The following is a 27,626-nucleotide window of genomic DNA, read 5'->3' as shown; positions in this document are numbered from 1 at the left end:
GTATAGATATCACAACTATGAAAGAAAAACTAATAATTATCATTAATTTGAGCCTTAGAAAAAGGCAGATTAGTTACAAAAGAGTAGCATAATTACAAATTTTGAAAATAGAAACAACAATTAAAAACAAAGAAAAACAACTCTAAACTATTTCTTTTTTATTACAATTTTTCCTTTGGTGGGGCCTTGGTAGATTGGGAGAGGGCTGCCTCTGAAGATCTTGAGTCTTTACTTTTGAGATCACCCTCGGTAGGCATTGGGAGAGTTACTAGAACTATCTCCATTGTAGAGGGCACCTTTTTCTCTTTAAGTGGATCTTGAGGAACAATTGGGGCTTGGTGGCATCATTGGCCACTCCCTTGTTAGCATAAGCTTCCTTTTCGGCAACCCCACGCTGTTGAGCCACCTAAGAATGGCTTTCAAAGAAAGGAGGGACCTTGGTTGGGCTGCCCTTCCCAAGTTCTACCACCTCGGAGGAGGTGTCAGCCTTGGAACTGGCCAAGCATGATGCGTGGATAGCAGGAGGGTAGTATACACTCTCTACTCTCCTAAGTGCAGAAAAGGCCTCAACCCCAGCCTAGTTAAGAGCCTCATTCCACACCTAGAGGCAGTAGTTTCTACATACCCCCGAGATCTCAGCCTTGAGGGCCTCCTCCAGCTTCTTCTTTAGGGCGGTGATTTATCTTTTGGAGGCGGCCAGCTGGTCCTCAGCTTGACAAAGTAGCACTTGCTGACCTTCAGCTTACCTCTCAGCGCTGTGGCAGCTTCAGCACTCTTTTTATCCCTTTCTACCAAAGTCGGTTTATTCTTTAGCTCATTTATTCTTTTTTCGGCCACATTGAAGGCCTCCATAGCCACATTATGCCTTCCTTCTTCTTTCATCTACCGATGGCAAAAATTTGTTATCTCCTCTGCCCGAAATGTGGCTTGAACGGCCTGCCGAGGAAAGAAACATGGTAAAAAAGTGGGAAGTAGTAAAGGGAAGAAAGTTGCAGCAAAAAAAAAAAAAAAAAAAAAAAAAAAAAAGAGAGAGAGAGAGAGAGAGAGAGAGAGAGAGAGAAAGGGCCAATTGAAGGATTTACCATCGCAAGGTCCCTCTTCAGGCTAAGGAAGACCTCATACCTCCTCATAGACCTTAGATCGGCCATGTCCTCAGGGAGCAAGAATGTCTGCTCCATTGCGTTGGCCACATAGCTGCCCTTCCCTTATTGGCAGGCCTTGATAGAGGCATTGGCAGGTAAGGGAGCTCCATCTAGCATTGGAGTGGGGGTCGAGGTTAGAAGTCCGACTTGAGAATCACTTCTCTTATCAACCCCCGTCTACCCCACTTTGGCTTGTTTGGCCCATCTCTGAGGCTCGACTTCCTGAGAGGGGTGGCTTTTTCCTATCTCCACCACCTTTTTGCCTTTCTGCTATCCTTTTATGGTTGGCGGGATCAGATCGAAATGGCTGGGTGGGTAGGGGTGGGAAGCCTGGTTTGGGCTACCTTCTTTAGTGCGTTCCCCTAAGGTTGGGACTTTAGCAGCTCTTGGAGAGTTGATCTCGACTTGCATTGTATCCCCATGTCTTCTAGTAGAGGTGAGTCTCCTTGGGCCTAGCTTGCTTGTGTGGGAAAAGGGTGGCTGAAGTCACGAAATGGAGTTTCAGGAGATGAAGGTTAGTTGAAGACTTCAAACTCATCCTCAAAGTCAGACACTTCAACTACTTTTTCCTCTTTTTCTTCTTTTTCTTTTCTCTCTTCTTCTTTCTCTTCCTTGATAGCAGGATGGGAAGAGGTGGCCCTTCTGGTTATATACTGAAGTGGCGAGGTTAGTACACCTTCTGGAAACAAGGTCGATGGTAAGGAAACTGAGGACAGCAACACTTATTTGGTGAGGGCGAGGGTCATTTGCTTTAATTACGCACTTCGATGCCTGGAAGGTTTTGGAGATGAGGGTGTAGCCGAGGATTAAGTGTGCCACTCTTAGCTGGCAGTCATTATGAACGAACACCTTAGCCTTCAATATCTTGTCTAAGCTCGACTGGTTGACAAGATTGAAATGTGGAACAGTAACATTTTTATCTGCAAAACCATTAGGAAAAACAAGAAACATCGTCCAAAAAAAAAGGGTGCAAGTTAAAGAAAAACTCATATACAAACACAAACAAAAGGAAAGGAGAAGGGGTGACTTTGAAATAGTCAACCTAGACCTAAAGCCCCACTTGGTGTCCCTTCTCTCGTCGGGTAGGAGAGGCCATCATGCCACTCCCCTGAAACGATCAAGAAATCCTTGTTTAGGTCTTTGTTGGAATTAGGGAGGCATTGGATGAGCCTAACCTCGGGGTACTTAGATTTTAGGTAATACCCCTGCCCCTTTAGGTGGTGAAGGTTATAAATCCAATTGACATCGTGATGGCTAAGCCCTAAACCCATTTTCTCATTTAGGGCGTTTACACTCCCTAGAATCCTAAACATGTTTAGGGCACACTGGGTGGGAGCTAATTTATGAGCCCGAAGATAGTCTTTAGTTACGGTGCCCATGGGAATTCTCATCCCACCCTCTATAAAGGCAATCATTGGGATTACCACTTCTCCCTGTTGCCTTTTCTCGTGCCATTCCCCTTCCTTGCAATACCTAATGAACTCTCCTGGTAGAATCCTATACTGAGCTCTAAAGCTTTCTATTACTTCCTCAGAGTCTACCAGATAGGCAAATCTACTCATACTTGAAGGAGGGTTGAAGGTACTAAGAAGATAAGGAGAAAATAGGGAGGCCGAGGAGAAAAGAACATGTAGAAAAGAAAAACTTAAAGAAAAGTAAATGGAAAGGTTTATAAAGACTTACACGGAGAAGAAAACTATCCTTGGACTAGCTCTTAGTATGTGTGAGGGCACGAGTAAAGTGAATAGGTGTGCAAGTTCAGTGCATGAGTGCAAAAGTTAGGTGAATGAAGTGTTTGGGGTAGTATTTATATCAAAGAGAGAGTGACAAGCGGGAAAATTCCCACCCGAGTTCCAATAAAATCCTCAGCTGTTGGATCCGCATCGCGCTGTAGAACATGGGGAACATAGAGTCGCAAGAATTTAATGAAGGTGTGTCTCGGATGCTGAAACATCAGGAGCATGTGTTGGGCAATTAAAAAGATACCTGTGTAGACAAGGATGAGGTGTGACAAGGTACGGGGTCACTATAGTGACATAAAAATCCTCCTTTCTTCCCGAGGAGCCAGAGAGGAGAATTTTAAGAGGCTATTGTAGGGGCGTTAGGCCCAACAATATGCATCTGTATATATATTGAGCCGGGGCCTAATCCAAGGACATGAAGTAATCCGAGAAGGGGTGAACATTATTAGGGGAGTCCGTGTTAGTAAGTGAAGAGGTTAGTTTTGGTTATAAGGGTTCATGAGGATGGTCCGAGGACGAATGCCTCCTCGGCTGATCAAAGTCGAGGTCCTAAGGGGTGGTCTACCACTTGGGGCAACGTTCCAAGAGAGCCTATTGATACATATATGCATCATAGAAGCATAGGATAGAGGGAAATCCTAAAATATCTAAATAGAAAGCTTCTACCACCGCATTGAATGCTCTGCACCTAACCAACTAGCCACATTTATGTGGAGGTGATACCTGAACAATAATTTTTAGCCTTATTGCTACTACCAGGGACTTCAAGAAGGTGCTAATGGGACAAGGATAAACACTAGCAATTTACCTTACATGTGGAGCGTAGGGATGAAAGAAGGAAGGTAGTATAAAACAGAAAGAAAACCCTGAAGGAAGGGGATCGGAGAATTGAAAAAAAAAACACTGTAGCAATAAGAACTGCATTTGTAACCAACTTCAAGTAATATACACAATAACTAAACTCCTCAGACTATGCCGAGGACGATTTTTTTAGATAAAACCAGTCTTCTTTTTACTTTATTGTGATTTTGATCTATTATAACTGCAACACAACTCGTTAGAGCCTAGTTTTCGAACCCACTCTTTACAAATTCATTGTATTGAGCTCTATGGGCCTAAATCCTTTTATCATTTGGGCTTAGGACTCAAATTGCGTCCTTACACTAATCATATTATAATATTTATATTATTGATAGTATTTTTTTTGTAAAAATATTTCAAATTATAAATGTATGCTAGAAATATCAATTTTGGATATCAAAAGCATAAAGAAAAAAAAGATAAAAATAGAAAAATAAACCTCAAATAGGATCTTTTGATAAATTGTTTGTTACTATATATAATAATATATATATATATATATATTCAATTTTAATTGTAATAATATTCAAACATGAAGTAAAAAAAATTGTTAATCATATAAAAAGACTATTTTTTTTTTCTTTCTAAATGCATGTATCACTTATATAATCCATTGTTTATAACTACCATCCTCCTCATCGTCAGAAGAGAAGTTAGAATTGGAGGGAGTTCGCCTTCGCCGTTCGTGGCGCAACTTCCTCTTCAAATTATCAATCTCCAGTTGCATGGCTCTAGTATTCTCCTCATGACGCAATTTGAGTCTTAAGCCTAAATAATTGAAGGATTTAGTCCCAAAGAGCCCAATACAATGAATTTGTAGAGAGTAGGTTCGAAAACTAGGCTTTAATGAGTTAGGTTGCAGTTATAATAGATCCAGATCACAATAAAGTAAAAAGAATACTGGTTTTATCTAAAGAAAATCGTCCTCGGCACAGTCTGAGGAGTTCAGTTATTGTGTATATTACTTGAAATTGGTTACAAATACAGTTCTTATTGCTACAGTGTTTATTTTTCAATTCTCTGGTCCCCTTCCTTCAAGGTTTTCTTTTTGTTTTATACTACCTTCCTTCTTTCATCCTTACCCTCCACGTGTAGGATAAATTGCTAGTATTGATCCTTGTTCCATTAGTACCTTCTTGAAGTCCCTGGTAATAGCTGTAAGGCTGAAAATTACTGTCCAGGTATCACCTTCACATAAATGTGGCCAGTTGGTTAGGTGCAGAGCATTTAATGCATTGGTAACAGCTTTCTCTTTAGATATTTTAGGACTTCCCTCTATCTTATGCTTCTGTGATGCTTATCTGTTTCAATAGGCTCTCTTGGAACATTGCCCCGGGTGGTAGACCACCCCTTAGGACCTTGGCTTTGATCAGCCGAGGAGGCATTCGTCCTCGGACCATCCTCATGAACCCTTATAATCAAAACTAACCTCTTCACTTACTAACACGGACTCTCTTGATAATATTCACCTCTTCTCGGATTACTTCATGTCCTCGGATTGGGCCCCTGGCCTAATATATACACAGATGCATATTGCTGTGCCTAACGCCCCTACAATTAGAATAAAATAAAATTTTAAAATGCAAAATAATGTAATCAAATTTATTAAAGTATTATTGTAACTTCACTTAACAATACCAACAACCTTTAAGCCCAAAAAAAAAAAAAACAACCAATAACTTTTACCTATACAAGCAAAAATAGATTCAATACATATCCGAAAGAATTAATATCAACTAAATCAAGATTATTTTTATATATTTAATCAAAATATCATAGTTCTAGAAAGAAAAAAAAAATTATCATTAATAATGATTTAGGCTAAACACGCACTATATTTTATTTTATTTTTAAAAAATTTTTATGGAACAGTTTAGGTTTCAATCGGTGGAAGTAATTGAGACACATTTTTTAGAACTTTGTTGGAATGAGAGAGTGAGCTTGGAGTTGACTTTGTTCATAAGGTCAAGATACCTATGAATTTTGTTTGGTGTAGATGAGATTACAAGAAATTTTTTCTAACCATTTATTTTTTTATAAAAAAACTATAAGAAATTTTATAGTTAAATTGGTACCTATTATGGTTGTTAATTAATTAGAATAAAGATTTGAGCAAGTGTATATTGACAAGAAGACAAGAAAAATCTTATTGGAAGTGTTAGGCGATAGCTATATATATATATATGCATATTAAGATATGATTCAGGTTAAGTGTTGCTTTTTTTTTTTTTATATATATATCTTAAAATTCTGTAATTTATTTATTATTTCTTCATACGATAAAAATGTATTTTTTTAGTTAAACAGGTAATTTTATCCGATATATTATCTCATTCTTGAGGGCACCCACCCTTTCTCCACACGAACAGTGTAACATATCATAGACAGCTAACCACCGTGTTTATTATTGAGCAATCATTAGTCATTTCATGAAAACGGCCCCCGATCTCTCTGGGAAACTCTCAGCCTAACAATAGCCTCTCACTTTTCTCCTCTCATCTCGTCTCATATGTAATAAACTAATGGGAAGTGTACGAGTTAGTAATATTTTTATAATAAATTATAAGTAATTAGTTATTATTAGTTTAAATTTAAATTTATTATTGAGATTATTTTTTTACTCCAACAATAATAACAAATAATAACCTGTCATTTATAATTTATTATAAAAATACTGTGAAAATATTATGTATATATAAACTAATTGTCTTTCTTCCTTTTTTTTTTATTTTTTTTTATTTTTTATCTGTGAAAATATTATGTATATATAAACTAATTGTCTTTCTTCCTTTTTTTTTTATTTTTTTTTATTTTTTATTTTTTGCAGCTTAAAAAATTTAAATAAAAATTTCCCGTTCTTATATCGGAAAAGTACAACAGTATTTAACTTTTCACTAATTTTATAAATTTTTTTTAATTTAATAATAAAAAAAAAAGACAAGGATGTTTATTATAAGTAGAAAGAAAGAGAAGGTAGAAGAGAGAAAAGACAATTAAGAGAGAGAGAGAGGAGTTTGACTTGGCGTCTCATTCAAGCTTCTTTCTCTTTCCTTTTGCTGCTGCGGCAGCTGCTGCTGCTGCTATACAAAAATACAAAATACAAATACTATTATATTATTATTATTATACAGACTTTGTTTTCTTCTCTCTTTCTCTCTCTCTCTCTCTCTCTCTCAAACTCAAACAATGGGCTGTGCTGGATCCTCACAGGCCAAACCCGACGGTCAGCTCTCTCTCTCTCTCTCTTTGCCAACAGATTTGATTTCTTTCTTTCCTTTCCAACACTTTGCCTTTTTACGTTCTATTTGCTTACCGACAAACTCACTTCAAGGCAAACCCAAAACCAAATTTGTTTTTGGTTGTTGTAGCCTCTAAGTAAAATCTTCGATTTTGTATACAACTATTTATTTTTAATTTTCCCGATTCATATATTTCTTTAACTTGTGAATTGCTTGGCTCTGTACATTTTTGCGTTTATTTGTTTTTAAATTCAGTGGCTGATTGTGATTGTGAATTGAAATTATATGTTACATGTATATGCTTCAAGATTTTAGAAACCCAAAAAAAAAAAAAAAAAAAAAAAATTTAGATTGTTGGCATTGAAGGCTTTAAGAAGATGCTTCCATTCTATGACGTGAGAAGAGATACAAGTGGAATGCACGGTGCCACAAATTTTTAAACCTGATTATTTATTTTCGGGAGAGGTTTTTAATGAAATTGAATTTGAGTAGCATTACTCTTTAATTAGTTGGTGATGGGGTTTAGTTTTTCTGGATGTTATATTTGGTCGATGTTATTTGTTTTTATGTTTTTATTTATTTTTTGGGTATACTCCCCAAAGGTAGTTTTGTCAATGGTGCTAGATCAAAGCACAAGCTTCCCATGGAGGCATGTTGTATATATATATATATATATATATACTTTAGCTAATTGAAGTGCTCCATGCTTATACTTTAATGAGAATCAATAGCTGTTGTAACTGGTATCAATCATTGTGTGCTAATGACTCAGCAATATGATTTAATTTAACTATTTCAACATTATGATTCCAAGCTATCAATCCATTAACTCCAGTCATTAGAGCCCACAGTGATTTAAACCAGTTACTACAATTGGAATCCTTTTTTATTTATTTATGTTTTTTTGTACTTTGTTTGACTGGTCTTGCGCTTGGAGCTCTACTCATTGTAATTCTATTTTTGAGTTCCAGGACTCCCTTCATTGTCCTATATAATTTCCTTGTAATTCATTAGATACTTTGTGCTCGTCATTGTGAACATGAAGTATTCCTCTTTTTTGAATACTGAGAGATATTCTATTATAATATATTGGATTTCTTAATTAAAACAGGGACTGCAAAAAAGATCCGGAAGCCAAAACCTTGGAAGCATCCTCAACCAATAACCAAGACTCAGCTTATGCAGTTGCGAGATGAGTTTTGGGACACTGCTCCTCACTATGGTGGTAGAAAAGGTAGTGTTGCCTCAGAATTATATGATTACGAAGATTGTTTTTGAAAGCTTTTGGAACTATCTAAGGTTAGTGCCTAGTATAATATAAGTTCGAGAAAAAGAACAAAAGAAGACTAAAGTGATAATCTCTTGTCCAATATGCAAGCAACTTTTTGATGTTTTGTCATCTGTTGAAACCAATAGGGATCATAACCAAACAAAGAAATAATGGAACCCAACATAAAAGATCAATCTATATATATATATATATATATAAGACAGAATCACAAGATACTTTCCCATGTTAGGAAGTAGTGTTGTTTATTATGTAAAACATGTTATGACACTCTTACTACATGAAAATTTTTATAACCAGGTATTTCACTCTAGTTATCTCAAGAATTACTTGAGGGTCTTTGTTCATATTTGGCTTGATTCGTTGCTTTGCATTCCATTGATTGCCAAAAACTAAATTTGAAATACTGGGGTTCTGAGGGTCCTGTTTCCTAATAGGTGGTTTAAGATATTTTCATTGCTTGTCCTCAAAGTTTCTGGCCTTCTAGGACGTATTTCAAGAATAGTAACTAGTACTTTTATAAGGTTTCAATATCTAATATCTCTTGCACTAAGAATAGACATATCTTAAGGACTTGAAGCATTGGTTTGACATCTCATAGAAGGACCTGGTTGTCTTTAGGCAAAAGGGGAGTCAATAGTGTTTATAATCTATATAGAGGATGAAACAAAGAAAATGAAAAATTGATGGCCGAATGTACCACTAACAACCATATAATTTACGTTAGTCTCGTCATTCTTCATGATAAATACTGTAGTCTTATCATTGACTAGGAGGATATAAGAATGGAGATGAATTGACTAGTTTGATCAGCATGTTTCTATCAAATTAAAGAAGTCTGGGGAAGAAGCTTTGATCATGTGCAGTGTAGATCAATATATATGAAATTGAGGAGTGATATAGACATCTAGCAAAGAAAGAGGTATGATGTGATTCAGTCTGAAGGGGTTCCCTTGATGGCCACTGAGTTGGAAAACTTTAGGTCTTTTACTTTTGTTTTGGGAAAACAAGAGTTTCACATAAATAGTTGAGATAAGGCTCTGTTGAGTTATCAACATCATGCCATTATAATCACTTGCAATCTAATTTTTCCAGTAGTGATTATTATTGTCAAGAAATAAGAAATCAGATTGATCAGCTTTTGAAATGGTCTTTCTAACACCCTGCAGGCATGTTCACCTCTGAGTATTTTTATTTTTATTTTTTATTTTAGGGGGTGGCGGGGTGGGATTGATAATAGTAACTTATTGGCACTCTGTTTTCTAAAGAATGGAGCCTGTCATTTTGCAGTGATTGTTATAACAGAAATGAAATAATATCTGTTACAATGCCATGGGAAAAAACCTAAAGTTTTTCATGGAAATTCCCAGAATCAGGTTCTGAATTGATATATTTTCTCCTGGGTTTTGCAATAAATACATATATTAATTTAGATTGATTATGAAGGAGGAAGTACAAGGATATGGAGAAGGTCAAATTTGAGTGTGGGTTGTTAAAAGAAGGGCATGCTGGCTTATGATTTACAGAGGTACCACCTTGCATAGAGTAGAATGGTCTGAGAGTCTAGCTGACTCCAATATTTGATGGTAGGCTTTGTTATGATGAGTTAATTTATTCATTTTCCTTGATTGATTTAATGTGTACAATCCTTTGAAACAGGAAGGTGCACTCATAAACTTCAGTACTTGAAATAAGCCTCGTGCAGAAGTTATGGCACATTTTGCCAATTTTTATGTGCCAGCAATTGGAACTTTACATCAACAGTAGTCAATTTTGTTATTCAATGCAACACTGTAACATGGTTGTTTATATTGATAAGAAAAATATTTTTATCTTTTTTTTTTTTGATGATAAGAAAAGTCCATACCTTTTGGCTATTAACTACAAGTATCTTTTAGAGAAGATTATGAACTTTTGAAGAATTAAAAGTATGGCCATTTTGCTTTGATGTTATTACCATAGAAGTTAAAGAGAGGGAACTGGGAAGTAATGATTGTCAAGTTCTTGTGATTTTCTGTCAACCTTGCATGGTACCAAAAATACTTATTGTCTATATCCATCAATTTTTCGCATGTACATCTGTAATGTAATTATCATTTTGCTGGGCACTAGAGATTTGGGACGCACTGCGAGCTGCTGCTGAAGCTGACTTAAGCCTTGCACAAGCTATTGTGGACAGTGCGGGGGTCATAGTTCAAAGTGCTGATTTGACAATCTGCTATGATGAAAGAGGTACTTAATCTATGTTGTTTTCTTTTCTGATAATGACTCTTCACACCCCACCACCCCCCTCCTCCCCCCCTCTCTCTGAATGATTAAGTATCATTAACCAGTAGCAATGGTACAACAAAAGCTCATTTCAGTGGTCCAGACCAACTTCATCCTCTAAGAATCATAGGGGCAATGAACCAGGGAGGGTGTAGTTTTTATAGCATTGTATACAACTTTACAATCGCCTTCAAAAACTGCAGCATTTAAATTGAGAGAGGATGCAATCTCTTTTTCTGTGCTTGTTGAGATTGCAAGGTGGCAAGCTTTGGCTTTGGCCCAGGAAGGGTCAGCTGCAATTTCTTTTGTTGTGCTAATTTAATGATAGTGCCAGAAGAGTCCCTGCTGCACGCATCAGCTAGAGAGGAGTGGTCATTTCTTAAAGCAGCACCAAAGTTAAACTGATACCAATTTGAGGGAAGGGGCACCATGAGTTGGGTTTTGTGGGTTTCGGGTGATGGAGTTCCAAGCCCTTAGGTGGGTGGAATGGGTCATGGTGATTTTTTTGGCTAGCTGGATAGAAGTTGTAATATGTTCTTGTGGATTAAGTTATTCCTGGATCACTAGATTTGATCACAAAGCACTGAAGCAAATAAGGTAAACTTATACACCTCATTTTTGTCCAAACCAAGGTGGGAAATCTGGGAAAAGTATGTGGCTATCCAACAATGGGAGGATGTGAAGTTTAGGTTCCAAGGTGATAGGGACCAAATTTGGGGGGCAAGGAAGGCCACCACACCTGGGGCAAAGGAAATATTTAAGTTTCTCGTTTATCTTTATATTCTGTAGGATCTTCCAATTTGTCGAGGGGAAGATTTGGTGTTGAAGAGCCCATTCGAGTTGGGGTCACAATCCCTCTTATCCATCAAAGAGTTTGGTGAGAGTAGGATTATTTGAATGAGGGCCACTATGATTAGTTCAAATTATTCTTGTAGCTCTGTTAGATCCCACTGGAAGGAGACTGGATTTATTTGTACAGATTGGTTGTGCATTTACCTTTGATTAGGGCTTGAAGGAGTGAGAAAGTGGGACCCATGGTTCTTTCCAAATATTTATAGTGGAACCATTACTAACCATGAAGCAAGAGTCCTCAGAAAGGTGTTCTTGCTCTAAAATATCCCTTTCTAAGTGGTGGAGGAGTTCCTTTTTGGATTGGCCTAGAGGAGGGGTGAGTTCTTGAGATATTTCGTTTTGAACAAGTCTACCCAGATTTTGTCTGAAATTGAGAGGGTTGCCATTCTAATTTGGCCACGAAGGAAATATCAACATCTTTTGTTTTCCTCAATCCTAGGTCCCCTAGGGCTTTAGGCTTACAAAGATTTCCCCAATATATTAGATAGCAATGGTTCCTATTATTATTATTATACCCCTAGAAGAAATCCCTAAGGTTTTGTCAATATGGTCATGGTGGCTTTTTGAAAAAGGGTCTGTTATTGAGTATTCTGTCATAGAAAAAAGGACTGACTTGATGAGGGTAGCTCTGGCTGTTTGTAAGTGGACTTTTGCTAGCCTCCCTTCTATCCTGGATTTAATTTTTTAGACTATTCCTTCAAAAATGGAAGGGGAGTTCCTTTTAAGACAAAGTGACAGCCCTAAGTGAATGACATCAGGTTTGCCTTGTGTCAGGCCTAACAAATGGCAAAAGGAGGCTCTAACAAAAGGATCTGGCTCTCTTTGTTTTGGTTTAGCTACAAAATCTGCGCATTGATAAAATCTGAGGAAAATGTTGACACTCTTGGTCATATGATTGGAACCTTTATGGATTAGACATCTCTAGCAACCAACCTCTCAGTTGGAGCAAAGCCCTTAGGATCAAAGTAGACCTCGACCTCACACTCGCAGAATAGTTACATTGGGGCTTTTAGCTTGACAAAAATTGCCTCCCTTCTGGATCCAGTTTCAATATGAACAACTAAAAATCGTGTGCTTCAAATGTGGTCTTCTAGGTCCTCAAAAATGAATTGCACCTCAAACCACCCTTTGGATCACAAACTACCTCCATGGTGGCACTTTGGTTGAATTTCTAGACTTAAAAACTGAAAATCCATGTAGCTCCACCCAACTTCCTTTCCCTCACCCAAGAACTTGTTGGCGGTCTTCATCTGAGCCAAATCAGAGCAAGGTGTGGGTCCAATGTTGATGGTGGTGAGCCCATGAGACGGGTTACAAGCTATGGACAGAATTGCTCTCAACTTGTTTTTTTTTTTCAGGATTCTATCTGAAATGAGTCTTCTGACAAGGCTATATAAGGTGAGGTTTTGAGCTTGGGGATTGTTTGATGATAGATATACGGGTTTCATTGAGATTTGTGGTTGAATGGGGCTGATGGTTTGATTCGAAGATTTGATCTGATTGAAATGAGACGAGGATGAGGAATTTGGGTTTTGATCTAGTGATGAGTGGGTGTACACTGTCATTGGGGGGTTTAGGGGAAAGGCCACAAAAGTAGATGAGCTAGAGCTTTGAGGTTGGAGTCAAAGATAGGTGAGTGAAATCGAGTAAGTGGGCTGAGGGCAAGGGTTTATAGGAGGCCAGGTAGCTGAACTACAGGAAAACCACAGGAGGTGGGAGTACAATTACTTTCATTTTGAAATGCTATAATTTTCCCTTCTGATAATGACTTATTTCTAACAAAAATCCTCTTGGGCCATCTGGGGGAATATACTTTTCTACTAAATGGCAATTTGAGCCAAATAGTACCCCTGGGCAGAAGGATCAGTTCCTTCTTCTTTTTTGAGGAAAAGAAGGATCAGTTCCTTGTTCTAACATGGTGCGTCATTGATGATTCTCGTGTTGAGAGATAATTTCTGATTTTATTTAGAGAAGATTTTATGTTATTATATTTATTTCTCTTCTTATTAAGTCTAGCTATCCTGGCGTTGCAAAACTTATTATTGCAGGTGCAAAATATGAACTACCCAAATATGTTTTGAGTGAGCCGACCAACTTGATTCGAGAAAGTTAATACCAGTGAGGATACATAGCACCATTTGTGCACAAAGATTGAATGTAAATCATGTATATTATTCTCTTATTCTCTTTTAATCTTTCACAATCTTACTTTTAATTATGCCTTCCATTTGCATTCACTCTGGACTTCTCTTATCTTCTTGTAAGTTTCTTGGTTAATTGAATGGAAATGCAACTTGTTGGCTTTTGTTGGTGGGCGTTTTTGTGTTTGTGGTGGTCACATGTTAGCCGTTGAAGGTTTCGCCATGCTAACCTTGGATTTATTTATGGCAGTTAAGTTTGAAACTTGACACTAATACAGTCTCTCATTCAAAACTGTGCATGAGACTTTCATCTCGCACAGCTCCAAAGTTCTAAAAGAAAGAAGAACTCATCTTCTTTCCTTTTTTGATTACTTCCTCACATATGTATTTATTCTATTTCTAAAAGGATTACTAATTCTTAACTTTTCGAGGAATCCTTTGTTAGTGATTGTGAATGATTGATTTTTCTCAATCTTTTCAACTTTGGTTCCGGTGAGCAAGTTAGAAGATTGAGAAATAGGATCATTTGATTTGATTTGTTATCAATTGCCATGAGATGATCATCTTAGGGTGATCATTTTGTCAACAGTTGCACTTAAACCACAAGAGCAGGGGTGAAACTAGAACTTTAAGAATGAGAAGGCCATAATAACCATTATAAAATTTATCCAATTTAGGAATGTTGCATGAGATATATGAATAATTTTGGGGGATCCATATATTTTTCGAAGATCTTAGCTAAATTTAAGGGTAAATTTTCATTATTGGAAAGTTATGGACAAGAGAAATAAAGTCCAAATTCAAGAAATAAATGCGGACAATGAACCTCTATTGATATCCAACGGTAAAATGAAAAGTGGAATAGTACAGGTCTCTAGTAGGAAAATGCAAATGAAAACAGAATAAACAATGTCAATTTGTAAGAGATCAATATATCATGCATTTAGCAATGAAGGTATTTGGTCATTCTAAGGTTACACGAGTTTGACCTTTTTTTTTTTTTTTTTTTTTCATTGGATATTTTTGGGGGACTTAACAACCGTACTTGTGTTGCATTTTGCTCTTTTCTTTATTTCATTCTTCTCCCAAGTTCTTTCTTCACAAGGTTAGGGCTTGATAGTTTCAATTAGTGAACCTCAGACTTTGTAAATTTAAGAAAATTTTGTATTATTTAGCTTTTATTTTTAATTTTTTTTTGTTTATTTTTTTTTCTTATTTGTATTTAAAAGAAAATGAAATTAGTAATATTGTTCTAGTAACGTTGTTTGTATTTTTTGAAAATACATGTGGATGAAAAATATGTGAAAATACATATAATATTGTTTAAACACTGAAAACTGTTGTTTAAATAACAGTAAAAACGGCCCTATATTTTCAAGTTTCTTCTATACTTATGAGTTATGATCCTTAATTATACTTTTGAGGATCAAATTATCCGGTATAATCCATTTTGTTACATATAATAAATGAAAAGTAAAGAAAAACATACTCTTTATCTGGTATATATATATATATATAAAAAAAAAAAAAAAAAAAAACGTAAATGCACTTTTGGTCTTTACATTTTCGGTCAATTTTTATTTGAATTCATACTTTTTTATTTTACTGCTTTTAGTTCTTAAGTTGAAAAATGAGTTTCATTTTGGTCTTTACTATCATCTCACTAACGAAAATTGCTGATGTGGCAAACGGAGTGCTGGCATAATTAATGCTGACTTGGCCATTCAAATAATATTAAAAAAAATTATTTGGTATTTAAAATATGCCACTTTAGCATTTTAATTTAAAACTTTATAAACAAAGAATTTCTAATTTATCAATTTTAATTTGAATTGAAAAAAAAAATTACTTTTGAATTTTAAAGATTGAGATTTTTTTGAGTAACTTCCTCAAACAAAATCTCCAAGCTCTCTCTCTCTCTCTCTCTCTCTCTCTCTCTCTCTCTCTGAAAATCTCAAGCACTCTCTCCAAGCTATTTCTCTCTGCAAAAGTCTCCAAACTCAAGGTGAAGGTCGAGGTGATTAAAGGTGGGTTTCGGGTGGAGGAGGAAGTCGCGGTTCTCGCAGGTGATGTGCTTTTAGCCTTTGCTTTTGAGCACATAGCGGTGTCTACGGTGGGTGTGCCGCCGACGAGGGATATCAGAGCCGTCAAAGAGCTTGCGAGGTCAATTAGGACAGAAGGACTTGTTGCAGGCCAAGTGGTTGATATATGTTCTGAGGGACTTTCTGATGTGGGTTTGGAACCCCTTGAGTTTATCCATTTACACAAAACGGCAGCGTTGCTTGAAGCTACTGTGGTTTTAGGAGCAATTCTAGGAGGTGGGTCTCACAAAGAGGTTGAAAAAGATCAGCTAGATGGGTTTGATCCAAAGAAGGTTGTGTCGTTGATTGCTTTAGCTAATTACATTGCTAATCGGCAAACTAGTCTCATTATATATATAACAATTGTTGTTTAGGTGAAATGGATAGTTCTGTTTGACAAAAGGTTGGAAGATTTTGCTGTAGCAGATGAGCTTGTATCAAATCTTGGAATATTCTTCTACATGGATGAATCAATTATATTAAAAAAGCGGTGGAGATGAAGAGTGGCTTGGTGGGTTTGGGTTTGGTTTGAATTTGGGATTTGGCTTATTTGGTTGAGTAAGAGAAAACAAAAGATTAACCACTAGAGATGAAGAAAACAAAAAAGACTAAAGATTCAGACTTTTTTTTTGTGTGTTTGTTGTTGGTATGCCTGAGAGATTGAGCTGGGTTTGTTAGCATTTGTGGGTATTTTGTTCATGATGTATTGTGTTTTGTGTTCGATTTTCTGGGTTTGTACTCTTGTTCTTGATGAAGAGGACATTAGATCTAAATTCATGTGTTGATGATTTTTAATTCTGTTTTTTCTTTTTTGTTAAAATTGATAAATTAATTTGTAAAATTCTAACTTGACATGGCATTTATAAATTGGCAAATAATTTTTTTATTATTATTTTAGTGGCCGAGTTAGCATTTATTGTGTCAATACTGTATTTCGTTTGACACATCAGCAATGTCTGTTAAGTAAGTAACAGTAAGGATGAACGCGTTTTTCATTTTAGGGACTAAAAGTGATAAAATAGGAAAGTAAAGACCAAAATAGAAATTGACCCAAAATGTAGAGACAAGTGCATTTTCGCCCCCCCAACCCCCCCCCCCAAAAAAAAAAAAAAAAAAAAAAAAAAAAAAAAACAGATGTAACAATAAGAAACATACTCTTTGTAAAACCATCATTACATTGACATTTCCCAAAGAATTAGAGTAGGTACCTTATGGATAAACGTAAGAGGAACGCAAATACATTGATTCCCTCCTTAGCAAAGCACAGGGTGCTCTAGCAACAAACCTTTTGTCCAAAATCCCTTAAATCCTCCAACCAAAAGAAACCCAGACTAAATTGCTCAAGAGAACCTAATAATTACATGAAGACTAGCATTTAAAGACCCATCAATTTATATAGTTCTCTATTCACATTGGCACTTCGCTTAAGTATCCAATACGTCTCCTTAAACCCTCTTGAAGAATGAAAGAATGTTGCCTTGCTTAGGATCTTTCAAGCTCCCTGCTTTCTTATTTCCTGCTTTACCTGTTGGATTGGATGGAGCCGTGGTTCCTGTTGTTGGTGACTTCTTAGCTGCAGGAGGCCTGGATTCATAAACCCAAACATTTAGAGCCTAATCAATCAGAGCTATATTTCAGCTAAAAAGATAGTATTTACAGGGAGAATCTAGCATACACAAAGCAAAAAATCAGTCTTTCAATTTTTTGCTCTGATTTTCCTGTAGTATTTCAAGATGTCATCATAGATAGTATTTCAAGATGTCAATTTTTTACTTTAATTTTCCTATAGTATTTAAAGGCATTACACACTAAGCACACTAATGCCTCAACTAGTGCTTACAAATTGACCATAGGTTGGAAGAAATAACTACATATACTCGCAAGCATCTGACTTATGCTCCTTGCACCTCCCCCACAATTTTTATGCGACAGCAAGAAGTTTGATTTTCCTATATTATTTGTAAGGCCCATACTGCCTAAATTGCAATAATGACTACAGGTAACCTCCATTAGAAATGACCCAAGCAATTTGGCACCATTTGCACATTCCACAAAATTCTCAGCACAAGGTAGATTTGGCCCCAAAGATACAGGTGTGCATCTTTAAGGCAGTGATTTGTAGTCCCAGTAATCAAACTATGTACATTATTTAAAATGAATGAAAAGTGGACCAAGAGATGGACAATTTTCTTTTGCTATATTTATCATAGAACAAGTTTATCATCAAACCAACATGACATTTATCAATGAAACCTGTACAAACATGCAAGATATGTGGAAGTGTATTTTTTATTAAACATAGATGGAAAAGATGAAGCACATAAGTAACCTGCTAGCTGTATTGCTCAATGCAAAGTTGTCAGTTTTCTTTGTCATACTACTGTCGGCTTTCTTTGCTTCTGTCTCTTCACCCTCCCAGATTACCTCAGTTACTGGAGCAAGATATAAACATATAATTATAAATAAAGGAATAGTATAACTTTTTTTTTTTTAACTAACAAAATTGGCTATACATATGGTTTGTTTAACATAGAGCATTTATAGAAATTATATGCAGAAACATAGTTATGTGACCAATATTTTAGTAATCCTATAGAATATAACCTTCCACCTTATTGAGTGGTTTTAAGAATATTGAACTTAAAAGAGCCAAAACAAAATAATATCAAACAGTTATAATAAGAACAATTCTCCACTGCTAAACAAATTGGGTGCGATTATTGTACCAAGATGGATTACCTAGGAAGAGCAGATACAAGTATTTGTTTTACATATCCATTAAAATGTGAAAGCTGTCTTGACTTCATTAAATGGATTAGGTAGTGAATTCCCAAAAAAGAAACTATGACTACCACAGCAGATAATATATACAAACAGGTCTCCTTTGAACCTGAAGCATCTAAGAATGTGTTTACCTTCTCTTCCCCGCTCATCGATCCGTGTCTTCAACACCTTTTTTCTTTTAGGGGAATTTGGAGCAGCAATTTTCAGATTATCCTTCTTAGTTACATCACTTTCAGGAATACAGTTTTGAACTTTCTCTTTTGAGGAAGTTCCAGTGTTTGTGCCTTACTGATAACCGAAGAATCCTCTCTCAGAGGTTGGTTAGATTCTTTGTCAGTAACTATCTCTTCCTTAACCTCAAGTTCATCTTCTATTTGCTTGTCCAAGTTCAAATTGGATTTCTCTGAAACCAAAACTTTTGTACTTTGTTTCTGATCTTGAGATGATTGAACTTTTGGAATATCTGGTGATGCTAAACTGACTGCATCTTCATATTCATCTTCGTCTGAGAAATCAAAAACAACCCTCCTTTTTCTACCACTCTCACCATTGGAGGCTCTCTTAAAATTGACATCTTGACCATCATCATCACTGCTGCCACCCTCTACAGCTTCACGAGCACATATTTGAGCCTCCGCACTGGCTATTAAAATGCAGAAGGAAGAAAATAGTTAGTAGGTAAAAGAAAAATGTGAGCTAAGAAAATAATATTAAATGTAGAACAGTAGTTTGCATTATGCAATTCATCTCAGGAAAAATCTGTCAATACTAACTTCTTTATTGTCAAACAGACTTCAAATTTTAACAGCATAGTATAATCTGAATGGAAACCAACCAGTTGGATTTGGAAGGACATTATTATTTTCCACAGGGACTACTGGCTTTGACTTTGCAGATGCACGACCCCAAATATTGGCCAATGAACCCCCAGTGCCAGAAGAGCTTTTACCATTCTGGACTTTCTTTTTTCCAGCAGTCATGGGAGGAACTTTTTCTTTATCTGAAGGAGGCTTGGTACTCTGACTGTGAACCCCTGTGCCATCAGATTCACTTTTGACATCTTGTACCACATTGAGAGTCTGCAGAACAACTTTTGGGCTAGATTCCTGCACTTTATTTTGCTGAGGTGGTGGAACCACATTATTCTGATGCATAGTATTGCTTTTGGATTGCCCTTGGCCTCCAGCAGTTTTGGGCATTGGATTTGCAATGCTAACAGGTGTTCCCTCCATATTGCGCTTGACAAAGGAATTGGAAATCCCACAAAACCTGAAGAAGGATAGCAGTGAGCATCAAGGAAGAACAAGCACATGTAAACTCATGCATGTGGCCCATGACTGGAAAGACTAAAATTACTACTCACCAAAGAGACATCGACCACTATTACTTTTATCAACCTTTTCTTTTAATTCTTTCTAACATAAATAATTCAGAAACAATGTCCAAAAAGACTACATGAAGTGTGAAGTAATATTAGTGAAAGGGCTTATTGATTTTAACTCTTACAGGATTTTCTATGTTTTAGGTGGTTAGGGGCTAGTGATATAGCTCAAAATTCAAGAAAAATTGGGGAAAACAAGTGGAACAAAAAAGACAGGATATAACCCAAGAATCAACACTTAGGGTGGCTTGAAATCAACACCAAACAGGAAAACCTATGAATCAACACTTAGCCATCAAAAAGTTTCCAACTTAAAATTCTATTCATCAAATCAACGTCTCCAGAATGTTTTCTCAGGGGGGTAGGGCCTTTATATAGGCTCCCAAATTGTATCAAATAAGGAAAGAATTAAATGACACTCAAATCCCATAAAATCCTCAAATTCAAATGGTATCATGTACTAATATAGCTTAACATCAAATTAATAACAAATTTGGTCCAATGAAAGCAATCACTAGGGATAACATCAACTCTCCCAGAGGGGGAAACTTAACCCCATCCAGTGTAGCTCCCCATGGCACAGGTAGTGCTCAAGCAAATTAGGGTAAAACTGTTACAACTCAATTTTGGATCCAAGTGCAATCTGAGTCTGGTTGTCCCTTTCAAAGAATTAGAAAGGTTGAACTCCTATGTTCCTAGTGGAAACAATCTGCTTATCCACAATAGCATCAATTGTTCTTTATGTGCTAAGATAAATGTTTTGTGATGTTGGATTAGTCATAGGGTTTTAATGGGATCATGGGAAAGCTCATCAAAAACTTTTCTGGGATGGCTGTTAGACAGTGATAGATCCTCAATATTAAAGGCAAAGCAAACTCCATAATTAGATGAAAAGTCAATAATATCCGAACTTGGTCCAACCCATTTCAAACACTTTGAACGGTCCAACATTATAGACTTGCAGATGCCTAATGGATTCGTAAGGAAGCAATTCAGGCCTAATTGGACCATGACATAATCCACTAAAAATTCCTTATAACATGACTAAACCTGAATTTTATGCTGACTATCAATTGCTTGAAATTTCTTACTAACCTCATGATGCAATTCATGAATATGATTTAGGGATGTCCATGGTTCGGGTTGGATTGGGTTTGGGGTGGACCCACACCCAACCCAATTGGATGGGGTGAACGGAAAATGGACTTGCAGCTGAACAAATATTTGGGTCAGAGCCAGTGGCTCAGGCCATTGGTTGAGTGGGTCAGATTCATTAGGTGATTTCGGGTTTGAAGGAAAAGCAAAACATAGAAAGAGAGATGAATCAAACAAAAATCAAACCTTACAACCACGAAAATCCACAAATTTTAATCTCCAGCAACCCAACACAGTTCTACAAGTATCATGCCACATGAAAAAAGCCAAAAAACAGAAAATCTAAACAAATCTGCTTAAATTTTTTGTATTGCTCACCAGATCTACCCAAAACTTAAATCACACAACCTAAAAATCTACCTAGAGCTCGAAATCTTCTAGATATTGGCATCATTGAAGTGGTTCTGGACTGAGAGTGACAAAGACATCCCCATCATGGTGAGAAATTTATAGAGAGAGAGAGAGAGAGAGATATGATATTTGAGATTTTGAGAGTTATATAATCTTTTAGATACAAGAGAGTAATCTGATCCAATAGATCAGTTTGAGTGAGATAGAATAGTCTAAAATCAAATCAAAAATTATATATTGTTGATAAGATTATATTTTCCACTTATGAGAGCATGGCATGTACAAATAACTAGTAAGCCTTTTCCTCATTTTAACGGTTGGGTTGGTTTCATCAGGTAAGAAATCACCCCACTGTCAACCGAACCGAAAAATCAAAATTTTAAATCCTAAGACCTGTAACCGACTGTCCTATCCATTTGGAGTTGACCGCTGGGCTTCAGTTCAGGTGGGTCCAATCAGCTTGGTAAGGTCATCTGACCAATTGGACAACCCCAAAATATGATGTGCATATGTCTCTATTGACTCATATACATAATCGAAAAATTTATCAATAAAAAGTACTCTATGTTTGTGATGATGAACAAGTAGTGCTAGAAGCAATTACAAGCAAATCAAATAGAAATACTAGAAGAATGTTGAAAATCAGAATTGGAAGTACATTGCGTAAAACCCCAAACTTGAGACCAATCAAACAAATTCCGAATTAGGAAGGACTTCAAATGATCTATAGGTCTCTCAACATCCTCAAAGGTGTGACTGTTTCCCACCAAACTAACCACATCACACATGCTGGTACCAAATTCCAAACATTAGAAGAATGTTTCCCCAACCAATTCTGCCATCCAAACAAAAGAGAGGTGGCCTTTTCCAACAAAGCCATTGAATCCATGTTGGTTCTTAATGGGGATGGGTAGGAATTGTAGTGGAATGTATGAGAATTGTAGGGGAAATAACTTAATTCGAGGTAGTCACCCTCCATAGAGAAAATATAGAGAGAGAGAGAGAGAGAGAGAGAGAGAGAGAGAGGAGATGCACTAAGAAATGAATTGGTTTATTCTTCAATATCTAATGTGAATTACAATCGTGTATTTATAGGAGACTAGCTCTAATCTCATTGGCCCACATTACTTAAGATAATTGGCTAGTTAAATCAACATGTGCTCTAAGAATTATTCCATGTTTTAAATGAGTTACATGTGCCCAAATCCTAACTAACTCATCCTAATCTCAACTAACTAACTACCTAATTAAAGGGATTACAACAATTATTATCATATTCCTAACAATCCCAAACATCCAAAAAACTTCACTCAAAGCATGAGTAGTCAATGAAGCAAAAGATGACCCACTGCAGTGATAGTGGGAGAAGATTTAAACTAGGGTTGGTTAAAAAGAACTCATGCCTGTAGCCCAAGTGATGGGATAGTTGTTTGAAATTTTTGTGGGAGGGAATTGAAATTTTTGCTTGTTTCTCTCTCAAGTTCTTCCTTGCGCTCTTCATCTATGTCATGGATTTCAGTATTGTTAGACTCATAGACTAGTTATTCTATATCTTCCTCATCACTCCTGTTTTCATCCATCAATGATGAGGCCTTTAATGGGACACTTGGCAGCAATGTGACAAAGCCTTGACATTTAAAGCACTTGACTCAAGAGTTCAGATATTGAGGGTTCACTAGGAATCCCATGTCCCTTTTCATCTTTACAAATTAACAAAATATAGGGGTTAGGGTTGGACTGAAGTGGAACTACTGCAGTTTACTCCTTGAAGATTGAGGGTTACTTGATGTTTTACAAATCTTGGGATTGCCTCAAAACTGGTACATGGTGACCATTCCATAATTCTAGAGAAGAGTTTAAGCCTGGTCTAGGGAGGACTAACTATTTCATGAGGTTCTGTTTATAGATGAATCTGGTAAGGTTTGATGGAGTTTGAGTTGGTTTGGTGTTTGATATGAACTATTTGTTGGTTGGGTTCATGGCTAGCATAAAATCAAATCAACAACAATTTCAGACCAATGAAATGAGTCACCAGTGTCAGCATCAGCTAATCTTTACCTCATAAAATCAAAATTAAAATTTGATGCACCATGTAAAAGGACACTCTCCGTCTCTAGCACTCCCTCTTTGTCTTAAAAAGAAAAGAAAAGAAAAGAAAAATAGTTGTCTGGTTGGCTATGACGACTTGCATAATTTAGCATAATTTATCACTTCTCAACTTTAAACTTTAGTCTAATTTTATTTATTTTTATTGATTTTGAACTTCATTATTGTTATTTAAATTTTATTGCAGATTTAAAGAAAATGAAGATTTATTCAAATAAAAGAAACGTTTTGGGCTGAAAAGAGAATATTGGGCTGAAGAGAGGAATGTTTTGGGCTGAAGAAGCAATGTGTTGGGCTGAAAAAAAAGGGCAACACGTGAAAGAAAAAGAAGGGAGGCACGCTGAACTAAAAGGAGGGGGAGGCGCTGAAACAGAAAAGAGGAGAGGGACACTGAACTGAAAGAGAAAGAAGGGAGGAAAAAAACGCAAAAACCTGAAACAGAAAAAGGGCTGAAGCAGAAAGTGTGGGCGCCGAAACTGGAAGAAAAAAAGCTGAAACAGAAAAGAAAGAGAGGGCTGAAGCAGAAAAGATGCTGAAGCTGACGCAGAAAGAAAGGGAAGGCTAAAGCAGATTTTTGTGTTCATTTTTTCCTTCAAATCTTCTCAGAAACATTATGGTGAATTCGTTTCTGTTGAGTTTAACTTTAGCATGAACTAAATTTTCTTTATTCTAGGAAAACGATGTAATCTAGTTCCGAACTAAGCTTACTTTTCTATGTTAATTTGAATTAATTCTCTTCATGTTTGTCTGATTTATTCTGAGCTTATTGCTTCTAATTAACTGGCCATTAATTAGATGATTTTAATCTTGTGATTCGTTGTTGAAAGAGGGAATTATAGGATAGATCTTGAATATTTCGGCACTTATGTAGTATTAAAATCGTTGGTCTTAATGCTGTCTTGCTTTATTAAATTGCATATTCTTATGTAAAAATGATGAACAGAAATGTTTCCAATTGACTATCGAAAGAGGCTTTTGGTTCAATTTGGAGATTGCTAACAAACAGAGAGAATTAAATTCAATTAGCTAGATGAGTAAAGCATAGTGAGGGATTAGGTGAAATCGATTTCCTAGAAGTTTTCTTCCCATTAATTTGATCTTCGAACAACATTTTTTTTCCTCTGCATATTTTCTTTAAATTGATTTTATTTTAAATTCTAATTACAAAAACCTTAGTGACTTCTCTAGATAAAATCGAGATTAGCATAATTTTGGTATTTGTCAAAAGTAAGTTACCAATCCTGAGGACGATACTCTTCTCATCACTTTACTATAAAACTATAATACCGTGCACTTGCAGTTTTAACTATAATACCGTGCACTTGCAGTTTTGCACTGATCAGGCTAGAGACTAAATAGCTACAGTAACCAGCCAAATCTAAAACGATAGCAAAGTCTACAGATAAAAACTAGAAAGACCTTTGGCATATTACGATATGAAGAATGAATGGCAAGGCACACACAAGCTTCACACGCACACTAACTAACCTGTTATCTCTGAAGCAATTGTCAACCTTAAATGACTGCTTAAAGAGCTCTTCAGCTTGTACAAACTCGGGATTCCAAAGTGCAGCTGGATCCTTTGGAACAGAAGCTTGCACACTATAAACCTGAACTGAGCAATTGCCATCAAACTCTTGTTTAGCTTCTGCACAAAATTGAAGAGAAGAGAATATTAGTTTCTCACGACTTTTTTGAGTTGGCAAAAGCAAGGTGCTGCAGCACATGGGACTCAATTAGTTAGTTAGTTAGTTTTTTTTTTTTTTTTTTTTTTTTTTTTTTTTTTTTTTAATATGATGCTGGTATCTAATGGGTGAGCATGCCCTGTATTAAATCTATTAGCAAGAAATCGTGAAGTTTGTTGGGAGGGTAACTAAGCAATTTGCACAAATCATTCTTAAAAGAGTAAAAAATAGGGTGTAGAAGATTATTATTATTATTATTACCTGAAAGTTTAGGAGAGGAAACAAGGGTTATATGGTAATTAGAGGAATCATTCTTCAACCATCCAGACAATGTATATACCACTTCCAGTTCCAATCCCGACCCATCACCGCTTCCGCTTCCGCTTCCTCCGTGTTTTTCAACGAATTCCCAAAGCAACCTATAAATCATAAATCAACTTGCCTTTCTTTTCATTGCATTGAATACAATAATAATAATAATAATAAACACAAACACAAACACAAATTACCTCTTAGCAGCATTTGATGAGAGCAAATAATTGCGACTGAGCCATTTGTAAGAAACCACTTGGAGGGTGTCGGAGACAAGGGTTTGGATCTCGTCTAGCAAGCCTAGGGGGGTTTCGATTTCTGCCATCACCAACCAACGCCGCCACAATTCAAACTTCTCCTCTTCTACTTGTTCTCAAGGGTTTGGGAATTTTTTCCTTTCTTTTTTGGACGGAAACCAAACCAAACCAAACCAGAGGAATAATAAATAACCTCTATGCTATGGCTATCTATGTATGTATATTTATATTTATATTTATTTTACTCTCTCGGGGTCAGGGGTTTTACTTTTACTGTGTTATTTTCTTATTACTTTCCCTCCCCAATTCCGAGCCCCACTTGTTTTCCCGCCATTTCTTTTGTGTCTTTGGACTTTATATATCTAGTTTCTACTCTAGTCTCTCCATTCCTCCCAAAAAAAAAAAAAGAGAAAAAAGTAGAACGAAATAGTGGTTGTCCCGCGCAGGTTTTTCCCGTCTCGCAAAGGTGATAGGGCAGGGATGAAGCAAGATTTTAGTCTCGCACCACGAGACAGGGCGAGACGGGGATGAGTTTAGACTTTTTAGCCCCGCTTTGCATTGCTAAGGGTTATAATTATAAATTTTTCATACCCTAAATCCCAACTATTTAAACAAACATATCAATATTAACTTATTTTATTTTACTTAATGTGGTTCTCTACCTTTATTTTGTTATGTGTTATATTATAAGATTTTTTTTTTTTTTTTTTAATGATTGTCTTGTTAAACACTTGGATATATTATTCAATTTTTTCTAAAAAATTGATTTGATTTGATGGGATAAATTTAGTTGTAATTTCAAGTATATTTATATTAATGAAATAGGTTTCATTAAAAAAATTGTACTAGTTATAGGGCAAATTAACAAAAAATAGAGTTTTACAAGGTAAAGTGGGGCTTCACGGGGCCCCAAAGAGCAGGGATGGGGTGAGAAAGTTTTCCCCGTCATGTGGGGCAGGGACGAAGATCCTATCTTTCAACCCCGCCCCACTTCATTGCCATCCCTAGTCTCAAGACTCAACATAATTCTTTTCATTAAGCCATTTGTCTCAGCTAATTTATTTTATTTTAATTTTTAATACCTAAACCCCACCTCAAAGCCCATGAATAACCCCCAAGCCCTCATGGCAAAGGGAAAGGTACTACTTCACCCAACATTGGTGGTAGTAGCTGTTGATATCTATTTCGCGACAGATTCTGATTCAATCGAGCCTGACCTCATTGTGGGCATAATTCATTTGTATATTATATATTATTCTTTTAAACATAGCCCAAGCTCATGTTACATACTGGGGAAATTGAGGAGGTGTAGTTTGGAGGGTATAAATCAATTTCTTTAGAACCTTTTGCATGAGCCCAGCTTATGCATGCTACCAAGTGGGCAAGGGACACTGGTAGCATCTTAGGTTCATGGAAGAGGTCCTGTACCCGAAATTTTCACCCCAAAAGAGCTTTTATTCTTTGGCTGACTGTGGCCCAACTTTTATGCACTACACTTTTTTTGTCTAAACACACATAGCTGACCTTAAGTGGCTGGCCTTGTCTACTACAACAACCAAATTAATGCCGCCTCCAAGGATCTGCCATGTCTATGAAATATCAACCCATTAATTTAGACCACTTCATTTCTCAAATTATGCAAAAAATAAGCCAACTCTCTTACTTGATTAAGCAAATCTGACCCATAACCTCTTGGAATGATACCTTGGGGTTCAAAAATTTTTTTATTGGCCAAAATCCAGTCACGTAGAGCACCTCAAACTCAATACAAAATGCCCCAATTAGATTCAAAAAGAAGGAATCACGTTTTACCCTTGGAGCTAAAACTTTAGAGAAAAAGTCCATTCAGTCAACAATGATTCTCACAATTCCAAAGTTAGGGGGTGAAAATATGGGTACAGGGGAACCGTCCATCTCTTCCTCACAACCTCTCTCAATTTCATCTTCTTGTTGATTGTAGGTCGAAGTTTCAAACCCGTTA

The 27,626-nt window shown here is 36.3% G+C and overlaps 2 protein-coding genes across 2 annotated transcripts; one reads left to right on the top strand and one right to left on the bottom strand.

Moving 5' to 3' along the window:
• The first annotated feature begins 6,732 nt into the window (after window positions 1-6,732).
• LOC112023216 (uncharacterized) lies at window positions 6,733-13,697 on the top strand. The gene is made up of 4 exons (XM_024055867.2): window positions 6,733-6,968; window positions 8,096-8,218; window positions 10,385-10,504; window positions 13,441-13,697. Exons 1-4 carry the CDS (start codon window positions 6,932-6,934, stop codon window positions 13,503-13,505), a joined length of 345 nt encoding a protein of 114 aa, XP_023911635.1. The 5' UTR covers window positions 6,733-6,931; the 3' UTR covers window positions 13,506-13,697.
• Window positions 13,698-16,751: 3,054 nt separating this feature from the next.
• On the bottom strand, window positions 16,752-25,877 carry LOC112021016 (uncharacterized). Its single transcript, XM_024053613.2, is given in 8 exon segments — window positions 16,752-17,198; window positions 17,944-18,046; window positions 18,530-18,682; window positions 18,685-19,041; window positions 19,234-19,667; window positions 24,880-25,039; window positions 25,338-25,495; window positions 25,586-25,877. Coding segments are annotated over 8 exon segments (1,632 nt in total). The 5' UTR covers window positions 25,714-25,877; the 3' UTR covers window positions 16,752-17,059.
• Window positions 25,878-27,626: the final 1,749 nt, after the last annotated feature.

The sequence above is a fragment of the Quercus suber genome, unplaced genomic scaffold (assembly GCF_002906115.3).
Source record: "Quercus suber isolate HL8 unplaced genomic scaffold, Cork oak 2.0 scaffold_82, whole genome shotgun sequence".
NCBI lineage: Eukaryota > Viridiplantae > Streptophyta > Magnoliopsida > Fagales > Fagaceae > Quercus > Quercus suber.
This window is presented reverse-complemented; position numbering and strand designations above follow the sequence as displayed.